Below are 13,520 nucleotides of genomic sequence, written 5' to 3'. Positions count from 1 at the left end.
GAGCTGCTAGGATATTTAGTTTCTTTCCCTGGGTAAATATTTTTTTTTTTTTAGATGGAGTCTTGCTCTGTCACCAGGCTGGAGTGCAGTGGCGCAATCTCAGCTCACTGCAACCTCTGCCTCCTGGGTTCAAGCGATACTTTCACCTCAGCCTCCCAAGTAGCTGGGACCACAGGCGTGTACCATCATGTCTGGCTAATTTTTTTGTATTTTTAGTAGAGACGGGGTTTCACCATGTTGGCCAGGATGGTCTCGATCTCTTGACCTCGTGATCCACCCGCCTCAGCCTCCTAAAGTGCTGGGATTACAGGCGTGAGCCACCGTGCCCGGCCGTAAATCTTTTCACTCTAGACACAAACCATGTACATGACGAAAGAGACATAATGAACTGCAAGTTGACAAACATCAAGTAAGTGGCTTTCAGAGACAAACGTTCCTTTGATTGAATCAAATAGGGCTGGATTGGATTCTGGGAGACAGAAGTCAAAGAGGACTAAGGATTTGGTTCTTAAAATCTAGTCAGATGACTGGAATCATGAGCAGAATAAGGTAGTCAGTAGAAATAGCCAACTTTGGGTGAAAGCCAATGAGTTCAGGATTTAATGTATTAAATATAAGTTCCTGGTAGAAATTGCCAGTAGAGATTCCAGGAGGAAATGTTTATCACAGCCTTGTTATGAATATGGTTTGGGTCTTAACCTTACTTGCTGTGGCTTGATTTACCTTTCCTATCTATCTTTTAATTTTTAAAAAATAAAAATGCATATACTTCTATAAGCTACCTCAAGTTTTTGGAACAACATGGGTTATAATGAATATATGAATATGTAATAAGTAGCATCTTAGATAAGAGATAAGAGTGACAGATGTGTCAGCCCCCATTTACTCCTGTCATGTTTAACCCCATGAGGGAAGAAGTAACACATTCATTTTTATATGAGAGCAACAGGTTTTGAAAAACTAAAGAACCAGGACTAAGGCATGGTGGCTCATGCCTGTAATTCCAACATTTTGGGGGTCCAATGCAAGAAGATCACTTGAGCCCAGGAGTTCAAGACTAGACTGGGCAACATAGGGAGAGCTTGTCTCTACAATCAATCAATCAATCAATCAACGGATTAGTGGTATGCAGCAGCACATGCCTGTGGTCTCAGCTACTTGAGAAGCTGAGGTGGGAGGACAGATTGAGCCTGGAGGATTGAGGATGCAGTGAACCATCATCATGCTTCTGCATACCACCACAGGTCACAGACCTGAGAGCTGAAACTGAGCCCCTATCTTTCTGACTTCCCAACCTGTGCTCTTTAACACAACATTACACATGGTTTTCCTCTTGAGATCCTGCCTCCTCGATCTCCTAGAGCCAGTGAGAATCTTTCTGCAGATGTATCCTGGACATATTCTGCTCCCCTAAACCCTGCATGTTGAGGTCTTCCTTCATCATCCCTTGTCCCCTGTGAGAATGCCAAGTCAGTGGAGACTGTCCTAAACTTTGGCCCTATGGGCTGGGATCCATCCAGTTCTGCCTAGCACGTAGTGAGCACTCAATGTGAACTGTACCAATGAAATTGTCATCTTTCTGTCCCTTCAAATCAACTAGGGCTTTCTGTCAGCTGGGATGGATCTTCTGGAAGTCCCTCTATTAGCACCTGGCCAGTGTGAGTACAGACAGCCTAGGAGTTCCTGCTTCTGTGTTCTTCTCATTCTCCAGATCTGAATGATAGAGACAGTCACTCCTCCTCATCAGTCTAGAGGGTGTGATGACTGCTCTGACAGTGTGAGCAGGACTCCTGAATGCCTGTAGGGAGATGGCCCACATGAAACACGCAGCTCAGGGCATATTAAAGATGCTCAACAAATCTTACTTCTTTCAGTTCTACTTGCCTAGGCCTGTTACATTCACTTCATTGCCCATCTCCCAATACCAACAAACCTTTTGTCCAAAGACAGTAGCTAATGACAGCAAAATATTTAGGAATAGGCTGACAGTATCAAATAAGAGTCTACAGAGAGAACAGAAGACAGCAGAGCACAGGAGACTGGGAACTCATTTATCTTTAGGATAGGTTGGAAAGTAGCAGGTCATATTTTCAAATATAACACAGCAACATTTCTGGTCCCATATGTTCTTCTAGCACTTTCATCTTCCCCAGGAAAAGGCAATGTCTGTTTCTCCTTTTTTCAAATGAGGCTGCGTCATAAAAGGTGATATGGTTTCCAGCTGCCCTCTCACTGCCAGGATGCTTGTTCTTGGAACACAGCCACTATGCTGTGAGGAAGCCTAATTAAGCCTATGCAGAGACCCCACATGGGAAGACCCCCAGCTAACAGCCGGCACCAACTACAGATGTGTGAACAAGCACTCAGATGATTCCAATCACCAGCCTTCAGGTCTTCTGAGGTCCTGGACATTGTGGAACAAAGATAACCCATCCTCTCTGTACCTTAAAAGGATTCCTGACCCACAGAATCTGTGAGATTAATAACTGATCATTTTATGCCATTAAGTTTTGGGGTAATTTGTTGCACAGCCATCGTGAACGAAACAAGAAGAAAAGCAAAGGAAAATACAAGGTACAGTGAGACCAGGAGAGTTTAGGAAGAAGAGTGGGTTCATATTAGTCCGCATGTTGCCAAGGAGCAAGTAGGCCTTGTTCTAGTAAGTAGCACTAGGGAGACAGATTTCAGCTTGGTATGAGGAAAGACGGTTTAAGCCTCAACAACTCATCAGTGACAGAACAAGCTCCCCTTAGTAACAAATGAGTTTCCTGTCACTGGAGGTGTTCAACAGAGACTGGCAGGCTTACTGAAAAGATTCAAACCTGATTGGAAGACCAGATAGGGGACTTTAAATTGCCTTTCAATCAACAGAATGTGGCAGTAGATTAGATCTGGGGCATCAGGAGAGATGAGATAGAGATGATGAGGTTTGGAGCTTGATGCCTGAGAGACTGGTGATACCATACATAAAAAGAGTGTCTATGAGAGGGTTTTGCAAAACATTCTTCTTTCCATTCCTTTTGTCTCTTACCTAGACAACTACTGATGCCCCTTCTACTTTCCACCTTCTCTCGAATACATTCTTTACATGACACCTGACTGGTGCTCCCAAATATGGTTCTTAGCAGGTCACTTTTTAAAATTTTTGTGGGTACATAATTGTATGTATTTATGGGACACATGAGATATTTTGATACAGGCATGCAATGAATAATAATCACATCATGGAAAATGGGGTTATCTGTCCCCTCAAGCATTTATCCTTTGTGTTACAAACTATTCAATTATATTCTTTTAGTTATTTTAAAATGAACGATTAAATTATTATTGACTATAGTCACCCTGTTGTGATATAAAATAGTCTTATTCATCCTTTCTAGTTCTTTTATTATTTTGTGCCCATTAACCATCCGCAGCTCTCTTCCACCCCCCCACTACCCTTCCTAGCCTGTGGTACCCATCCTTCTACTCTCCATCTCGATGAGTTTGTTTGGATTTTTAGATCCCACCAATAAGTGAGAATGCATGATATTTATTTCTCTGTGCCTAACTTGTTTTACTTAACACAATGACCTCTAATTCCATCCATGTTGTTGCAAATGACATGATCTCATTCTTTTTTATGGCTGAATAGTACTCCATTGTGTATATGAGTACATTTTCTATATCCATTCATCTCATGATGGACACAGGCTGCTTTCAAATCTTGGCTACTGGGAACAGTGCTGCAACACACATGGGAGTGTGGATATCTCTTCAATTTACTTTGGGTGTATTATACCCAGCAGTGGGATTGCTGGACTGTATGATAGCTCGATTTTTATTATTTTGAGGAACCTCCAAACTGTTCTCCATAGTGGTTGTGGCTAATTTACATTCCCACCAACAGTGTATGAGGGTTCCCTTTTCTCCACATCCTTGCCAGCATGTTACTGAATGTCTTTTGGATAAAAGCCATTTTAACTGGGGTGAGATGATACCTCTTTGTGGTTTTGATCTGTATCTCTCTGATGATCAGTATTGTTCAGCACCTTTTCATATGCCTGTTTGCCATTTGTATGTCTTCTTTTGAGAAATGTCTCTTCAGGTCTTTTTCCCATTTAAAAATCAAATTATTAGAGTTTTTCCTATAGAGTTGTTTGAATTCTTATATATTCTGGTTGTTAATCCTTTGTCAGATGGGTACTTTGCAAATACTTTCTTCCATTCTGTGGGTTGTCTCTTCACTTGGTTGATTGTTTCCTTTGCTGTGCAGAAGCTTTTTAACTTGATGTGATCCCACTTGCCCATTTTTGTTTCCGTTGCTGTGTTTGTGGGGTACTATTCAAGAAATTTTTGCCCACTCCAATGTCCTTAAGAGTTTCCCCAGTGTTTTCTTGTAGTAGTTTCATAGTTTTGAGGTCTTAGATTTAAGTCTTTAATCCATTTTGATTTTTGTGTATGGCAAGAGACAGGGATCTAGTTTCATTCTTCTGCCTATGGATATCCAGTTTTCCCAGCACCATTTACTAAAGAGACTTCCCCAATGTATGCTCTTGATACCTTTGTCGAAAATGAGTTCACTGTAGATGTATGAATTTGTTTCTGGGTTCTCTATTCTGTTTTATTGGTCCATGTGTCTGTTTTTATGCCAGTACCATGCTGTTTTGATTACTATAGTTTTGTATTATAAAGTCAGGTAATGTGATTCTTCCAGTTCGTTCTTTTTGCTTAGGATAGCTTTGGTTATTCTGGTTTTTTTCTATTCCTATGAAGAATGTCATTGGTATTTTTGATAGGGATTGCTCTGAATCCAAAGATTGCTTGAAGGTAGTATGGACATTTTAACAATATTGCTTCTTCCTATCCATGAATATTAAGTAGTTTTCTATTTATTGTGTCTTCTTTAATTTCTTTCATCAATGTTTTAGAGTTTTCATTGTAGAAATCTTTCGCTTTGGTTAATTTCTACATATTTAACTTTGTGGTTACTGTAACTGGGATTACTTTTTTTCTATTTCTTTTCAAGATTGTTTGTTGTTGGCATAAAGAAATGCTACTACTTTCTGTTCATTGATTTTGTATCCTGCAACTTTACTGAATTGGTTTATTAGTTCTAATAGTTTTTTGATGGAGTCTTTAGGTTTTTCCAAATATAAGATCATATCATCCGTAAACAAGGATAATTTGACTTCTTCCTTCCTGATTCAGATGCCTTTTCTTTCTTTTGTCTGACTGCTCTAGCTAGGACTTCGAGTATGATGCTGAGTAAAAGTAGTGAAATTGGGCATCCTTGTTGTGTTCCAGATCTTAGAGAAAAGGCTTTCCATTTTTCCCCATTCAGTATGATACTAGCTATGGGTCTGTCTTTTATTGTGTTAAGGGATGTCTCTTCTCTACCCAATTTTTTGAGTTTTTTTTTTAATCATAAAGGAAAGTTGAATTTTATCAAATTCTTTTTCAGCAAGTACTGAAATCATCATATAGCTTTTGTCCTTAATTCTGTTGATATGATGCATCACACTGACTATTTTGCATGTGATGAACCATCCTTGCATCCCTGGGATAAATCCCACTTGGTCATAATGAATGATCTTTTTTGCTGAATTGGTTTGCTAGTATTTTGTTTAGGATTTCTGCATTAATATCATCAGGGATACTGGCCTGTAGTTTTCTTTTTTTGATGTGCCTGTGATTTTGACGTCAGAGTAATAAATAACTGGCCTTGTAGAATGAGTCTGGAAGTATTCCCTCCTCTATTTTTTGCAATAATTTGAGTAGGATTAGTATTAGTTGTTCTTTAAATGTTTGGTAGAAGTCATCAGCGAAGCCCTCTGGTCCTGGGCTTTTCTTTACTGGGAGAGTTTTTTTTACAGTTTCAATCTCATCACTTGCTAATGGTCTATTTTGGTTTTGGATTTCTTCATGTTTCAATCTTGGTAGGTTGCATGTGTGTAGAAACTTATCCATTTCCTCTAGTCAAAGGGTATTAATGACACTATTGTCATCGCCACATCTCAGCAAATTATTTTATGTAGTTCACAAAGTTTTTTTATATTTATGATCTCATTTGAGCCTCATAAGGATCTGGGAGCATTAAAATAACCACCATATATATCTCAAGGTACTTAAGGTACTCTATCTATTCTTTGTATTTTTCTTCTTTATGTCTTTGCTGATGCTATTTTCTTTGTCCACTTTTTTCTCAACTCTACATGTTCCAATCTTTTCCATCTTTCAAGTCCCAGGTTCGATTTTAGCTGCTCTAAAACAAAGCTGATCCCCACAGACAAGTAATAGTCATCTCTCTCTCCTTTGAACTCCATCAATGATTTATGAACATTTATGAAGTATTTAATATGTACCAGGAAGCATGTTACATGCTTTTGTTATCTCTGTCCTCTTGATCACTCTCTGTTTTGTACAGTAGAAAGTTGTATAGGCGACTTTTTTCCCCTACTAGCTTATAGAGTCCTTAGACAAAAATCAATGTCTGAGTCATTTCTGCTTTCTCCCAATCCTAGCACAGGGTCTGGCACAGAGCAAGTGCTACGTAAATATTTGTTCAATGAATGAATAAATAGGCAGGCAGGCAGAGTTAACGTTTACCTTTGCTCGAACAAATGGTTTTCAAGCACATTTGAACACTTGAGAAGCACTCATTTATAGCCACATAATAAATAGACTAAATCACAAATCATTCTTATCTTCTCCTGACACAGGTTTCCAGAACTTTGGCTAGAACACAGTTTGTTACTGTCATCTATGGATGTGAAAGTGAAAAACACAAATATATATAATATTAAATTTGTTTTTGTATACAAATATTCTTGAATTCACAAGTCTTTTACAACCAATCAGAATTATCCAGGTTTTATAAGTTCCTCTCTTCAGTGTAGTTGTAAGAATTGCAGACGCTTTTACTGTGGGTCCACTGCTGCCAGGCTTTCTTGCCATAATTCCTAGCACAGTTAGGAATACTGTAAATGATTACTGATTAAGTTAACGGTCTGTGTTGGTGTCAATATATAATCACTCATTATTATGCTGATCCTATTAGTTCTGCTAAAGAGTCAGCACCTTAAGGGGGACCCAATGAGCCTCAACCAATTATAGCAATTGAGCTCCTGCTCTGAGATTTGAAAACCATCACTTTCTTTTTACTTGTAGGACCAAGAACAGAAAACTGTTAATAGTAAATGCTGAAGAAATAGGCATTTCTTTTTTGGGGGGATGGAGTCTCATGCTGTCATCCAGGCTGGAGTGCAGTGGTGTGATCTCGGCTCACTGCAACCTCTGCCTCCTGGGTTCAAGCGATTCTCCTGCCTCAGCGTCTCAAGGAGCTGGGATTACAGGTGCCTGACACCACTCCTGGCTAATTTTTGTATTTTTAATAGAGATAGGGTTTCGCTGCATTGGCCAGGATGGTCTTGAACTCCTGATCTCAGGTGATCTGCCTGCCTTGGCCTGCCAAAGTGGTGGGATTACCTGAGCCACCACACCTGGCCAGAAATAGGCATTTCTGAGAGTCTATTACAGACTACCGAATTTTGCTTAAGTGATTAAGAATCATTTGTTAACAATACTAAAATTCTGGAGTAATCCTGACATAAAATCAATCCTTTCATCAGAGGATCAGAATTTCAACTTTTACTTAAAAAAAAAATGCAAGTTCATTGTTCAAAACTAAGCGTAGTATAAGTCATCAGCTATTCTACCCCAAGTTGAAGCAAAGACTAACAGCACAAATTCTGACACCCAAATTGTGTTTCAGAAAACCCTAGGTAAAAATTTGGCTGGGTGCAGTGGCTCACGCCTATAATCCTAATACTCTGGGAGGCTGAGGTGAATGGATCACCTAAGGTCAGGAGTTTGAGACCAGCATGGCTAACATGGTGAAACCCCATCTCTACTAAAAATACAAAAATTAGCCAGGCATGGTGGCAAGCGCCCGTAATCCCAGCTATTCTGGAGGCTGAGACAGGAGAACTGCTTGAACCCAGGAGGCAGAAGTTGCAGTGAGCTGAGATGGCACCACTGCACTCCAGCCTGGGCGGAAGAGAGAGACTCTGTCTTAAAAAAAAAAGAAAAGAAAAGAAAAGAAAGAAAATAGAAGAAACGAAACCTAGGTAAAAATTAGAAGATTAAGGGCACAAAAGGAGAATAGTGGAAAGGCAGACTAGCGATAATCACCATCACACAAAGGCCGGGCCACCAGCAGACTGCAGTGTTTACTCAAAGCCCCGTGCTATCAATTAGTCCCCTTAATTATCTCAGGCTCTGCCATCACAAGAGGCAATTTTTGAAGCCCTGTCTAGTTCCTTTCCCTCTTTTATTCCTGCTAGTCACAAAAGGGCTATGAGGACAAAGCCTTCCTTGATTCTGGAGCTGGTTAGCTTCTGGTAGCCAAAATAGACATTATGTGAATTACTCCAATAAAGTAAAAACCATAAGACCTTTCCTCTCAGACATGGCTACAGCAGAACTGTATTTAATGCATGTAACGAAATGCTTGTCACTGTCATTTATAGTTTAGAAATATAATTTTCATGAAGAAATAAGCAGGATAAAACTATCTGTAAATATCAGAAGTAAACAAATCTGAGGATGTAGAAAAAACTCCCTGTTTTCCTGTGGTCTCGTGGTGTCCAGGAAATGTTGGGAGACTGAAGGATGAGAGAAAGAATAACAATGAGGGGTTATTTTTCCCAACTCTTTCAGAGAAGCAGCTTACACTGATACTACTAAGAATTTCCTAAGTAAATTAAGCCAGGAAAACACCTGGATTTTTCTAGAATAATCTGTTTTCATAGTGAGTCCTACTAATAGAAGTTTGCTAAGCAATTGAGGTTAGAGAAGGAAATTATAATGGAGAAAAATAGATTAAGAATCCTTAAAAACCATCAAGAGTAAATCATTGATTTATTTAAAATCCAGTTGTATGTGCACATAGAAGCCATTATATTTCATATACATAATAATTTATCAGATATATAAATATATAATAAATATAAAATTTTGAGTGGTAGACAGTATAGTCTCCAAGTTTGAGAATATAAGCAGTTTTTCTTTGTGGAAATATAAGTTTGTTCCCAGGCATGCCTGAAGATTATCCAAGTAGACCAAAGTTTATACATATGTGTATATGATCAGCTTATATCATACATAATAATCCTTAGGCATGTCTTATATTTCCACTATGAAAAACTGTTTATATTTCCAAATTTGGAGACTATGCTACCTACCATTCAAAATTTAATAGTCAGAAATGAGTCATTCTAGATTCTTCCCTTCCTTTCACCTCCCACACCGTGAAACCCTATACCATCTCCCCTACATTTGTTCTACTCCCTCGTAATGTATTTGCTCATCTCTATTTTCACTGACCCCACAGACCCTCAACATGTCTCACTTGGATTATGCAAGAGCCTCTTTACTAATCCTTCTGCCTCTAGGCTTGTGCCATTTCAGTCATCCCTGTGCTTCTTAGGAGTGATCATTCTGTAACAGAAATTTGATCCCGTCCTCCCTCTCAAGCAACTTCAATAGCCTTCAACAGCTCTAGTCTAGCTCTTGTAGCCCTTCAAGCCTCCCAAGTACTAACATTTATGGAGTTGATTTAATACCTCATCTCCTGCCCTCTCCACAGTTGCCCAATTGCACAGCTACTTAAACTAAACATGACACCAAGTCTTCTATGTCCGTATCTCTTGGTTTGGACTGCCCTAAACGTAGACCCTGAAAAAATAACAGATTGTGAGGATGTAGAGAAGAGAAACAGGGAAGGAAGAAAACTCAAGTATTTGTTAAAGAACAAGTTACAGGCTGGGTGTGGTGGCTGACGTCTATATTCCCAGCACTTTGGGAGGCTGAGGTGGGCGGAGCACTTGAGTTCAGGAGTTTGAGACCAGCCTGGCCAACATGGTGAAACCCCATCTCTACTAAAAATAGAAAAATTAGCCAGGAGTGGTGGCACACGCCTGTAATCCCAGCTACTCAGCTGGCCGAGGCACAAGAATCGCTTGAACATGGAAGGTGGAGGTTGCAGTGAGCTGAGGTAGTGCCACTGCACTCCAGCCTGGGCGACAGAGTGAATAAGATTCAGTTTCAAAACAAACAGATAGAAAAACAAACAAACAAACAAACAAACAAACAAACAAACAAACAAACAACAGGTTAGGGCTGAGGAACCTGTGCGAACTGTATGGAATATACTCAGAATTGCACTACTGAATATTAGAGAAGTGGGTGTATTACCCACCAATTGATTGTTTCAGGGTCACTAAACTCCTCTGCACTCTAGCAAATAGTTCCTTCTCCAGAGCATGTCCTGAGGCAGAGAAATACAGGAAGCGATTGGCAGATGACCTCCAGGTGAACCAAGGGCACCAATAACATCTGGTATACCACATAATATACATATCATGCCCTTTCTCTCAATTGAGTTTTTCCTTCCACTTGGCTTGGACTCTCAGATTCTGGATTCCTGGATTAACTTTATATTTATATAACATAAAGTCAAGTGGAAGGAGCAACAAGCTAGAAGTCTCAGGTCGTGATTCAAGTCAGTTTGGCTCAGTTGCTTTTTCTATAAAAATAAGTGACTGTGAATGACCTTTAGGTTTCTTTTAAATTCCATAGATTTCAAGTGACTGAATCTGTGTGTAAGGGAAAGCTGAAGCCCACAGGCTGTACAACAATCACATATATGCTTATGTGAATCACATATATGCTTATATGGATATGTGATATTCATCTGGATTCAAGAAAATACAGGTGACGCAGACTTGAGATGCTGGCAGGTATGTAATGTAATGCTGAGTGTTCAAAAAGAGACAGGGTCAGGTCTCCTGCCTGAGAGGACAAGGACAATCTCCAGGGAGGCACCTGGCCACTGCACAGGAACTAGCTGGGCAGCATGGTGGTCTCTAAGCTGGCAGTGCCACTGTTCTAAATGGACAGTGTTTGGTGTACCACCTTGTGTAGCATGGTACTACCTGATCTTACTCAGGTCAGAGACCCACAGTCACTTCCTGAGCTCTCACTGAAGGTGGGCTTTGTCTGCATTTCGTGCTAGGAAGAGATTAACTAGAAACACAGAATACAGGCCATGCTTGGCTTCCCTGACAGCTCTAGACAATCTCAGTTTTATTAGAATGTGACTGATGGTGAGGGACTGGGTAAGAGTAAGGAAGAATAGGTGGGCTTAGGGATCCTATATATAATGAACTAAAAAATGTTGAGAATGTTCATTTTAGAATACAGTTTCCCTCTCTTAAAATGTTCTGAATATAGTCACTGGTATTCTGTGAACATTGAATATAAATGAATAATACCTCCTTAAGAAGCTAGACTTTAGACACTTCAACTTGACAAATTCCTAAAAATACAAAATACATAATTTAAAAAATATGTTATACATGTTAGTGCTGTTTAGAATTTAACTATAAGAAAATTATTTGACTGAACATCTTCAATATGCCTAAGGAATATGTCACATTCCTGTTGGAAAAATCAAGGCACTATTATAAACAATTCTTACTTGGTGAGGGATGGGTGGGGAGAAGAAAAGAAGACCCAGAGGGTTACTTGTGTCCTTCCAGAGAATTACTGCTTTTGAGGACAGTTTGCAGGGTGGGATGGGATAAGATGGGGTGGGGTAGTCTAAACAGCCAACCAGGCCAGTAGTAGTCCCTGGCACGTTGGCTTTTACCATGGCCATGGGTCATGTGTGACTTCAGAGACCTATTGTTTTTGGATGGCTCCCTTCCCTTATTCAAGGAAGTATTCTAGAAGAAGGGACAGAAGGAAAATGAATAAACCTAGGAGCCTATAATTGAAAGCACATGAGCAACGGTAATGAGCACTTTCAGGCAGTGCTGTGCAGGGCTGAGGGCTTGGCTTGGTCTGCTCTAGACTGTTTCACTGGACTCCTCTGGATCTCAGTGGAAGAGGGATTGGATGACTTCTTAGGTCTCTTCTAGCAGTGATAGTCAAATTTATGACACCAAGAAGAAAAAAAGACTCTGGCAAGAGTATGTGGCCCAGAATAATAAGAAATGAATATGCATCTAAATATAGAAAGCCAATGACGGAGAAAGAACAAAGAGGTAAGATGGCCAAGATGACCACTTGAATCCCTATGAAATGACCCAAGAATTGGCAAAATTCAAGAGATATTCCAAAAGTTGAGTTTAGATTGAGATCAAGTAGATGCCTTACCTTCCAGTGACAGCAAAGCACAGTGTGCACAGAGCATGTAAGAGTCCTGTGGCATGCTGCAGAAATGTGGCCATCTTGGGATTCTCATCCACTGGGCCTTGCACCGAGAGGAAGCAGGCACACAGTTTGTCAATCAGACCCATGTTCACCACGTAGCTAGATGTGGGGGAGAAATGTATGTCATCAATCTGAATAGACCAGCAACATCTTTACCTTTAATGAAAAATCTTACCATACACAGGCTTGGACCTCTCAAACAAGCAGGCACAACACAAGTTTGAGTAAAGCATCTCAAGTAATAATTTCTTTAGATTTATTCCTGAATAATCAGCTATTTCTGTATTTTTCTCTTTCTTCTCTCTTTTGGTTATTTGAATATTATTTCTCAAGAAGAAATGAATGAAAATGATTTGTAATCATTCTTACTGGTCTAAAGAGTCTAACAACAGGTGAAATGATTTATAATGACCTGAATGCTCTTAAAAAGTGTTCCTTTTTAAAGTCCTTGGGAGCCCCAATGTAGGGATTTAGAAGATACAGTACAATGATTCAACCCAGACACTTTTGTTACAACTTAAACTTTTTTTCTTTTCTTAGAGACAGGGTCTCACTGTGTCACCAAGGCTGGGAGTACATGATCATAGCTCTAACCTCCTGGGCTCAAGAGATCCTCCTGCCTCAGTCTCCCAAATAGTTGGGACTACAGTGTACGCCACCACACCTAGTTAATTTTTTATTTGTAGAAATGGGGTTTTGCTATATTGCCCAGGCTCTTCTTAAACTTCTGGCCTGAAGCAATCCTCCTGCCTTGGCCTCCCAAAGTGCTACAATTACGGGCATGGGCCACCATCCCTGGCCACAACTTAAACTTCTAAAGCCAATTGCAGGTTCTCTATTTTTAAAGAATCTATCACCATCGACAGCATAACAAACAGTGAGAATCTAACTGTTTTTTGTTATGAAAAGTACCAGTCCTGAGGGTTGACAATAACATTTAAGAAATCATTTCCATCTTTTCAGTCCAATAAACAGTTTTCTAGAGCTGTTTGTAAACTGGACTGCCAACAGTAGTTCTTTTATCAATCCACAGAGCAGCAATCATTTAAAAGAGTACTTTGGCTGGGCACGGTGGCTCACGCCTGTAATCCTAGCACTTTGGGAGGCTGAGGTGGGCGGATCACAAGGTCAAGAGATTGAGACCATCCTGGCCAACATGGTGAAACCCCGTCTCTACCAAAAATACAAAAAAATTAGCCGGGCGTGGTGGCGCATGCGCCTGTGGTCCCAGCTTCTCAGGAGGCTGAGGCGGAAGAACCACT

The 13,520-nt window shown here is 40.0% G+C and overlaps 1 protein-coding gene across 50 annotated transcripts in view; it reads right to left on the bottom strand.

Annotated features, from left to right (window-relative positions):
• Window positions 1-13,520, bottom strand: part of SCAPER (S-phase cyclin A associated protein in the ER) — a 550,606-nt gene that overhangs the window by 43,006 nt on the left and 494,080 nt on the right. For 44 of the 50 annotated variants that reach the window (XM_078333930.1, XM_078333946.1, XM_078333966.1 and 41 more), the window contains one exon: window positions 12,202-12,357. The exons of the other annotated variants lie outside the window; for them this stretch is intronic. In XM_078333930.1, coding sequence (XP_078190056.1) covers window positions 12,202-12,357 — 156 coding nt within the window. The remainder of the gene's footprint in view (window positions 1-12,201; window positions 12,358-13,520) is intronic. 50 annotated transcript variants of the gene reach the window in all.

This window comes from Callithrix jacchus, chromosome 8 (genome assembly GCF_049354715.1).
Source record: "Callithrix jacchus isolate 240 chromosome 8, calJac240_pri, whole genome shotgun sequence".
Lineage (NCBI taxonomy): Eukaryota > Metazoa > Chordata > Mammalia > Primates > Cebidae > Callithrix > Callithrix jacchus.
This window is presented reverse-complemented; position numbering and strand designations above follow the sequence as displayed.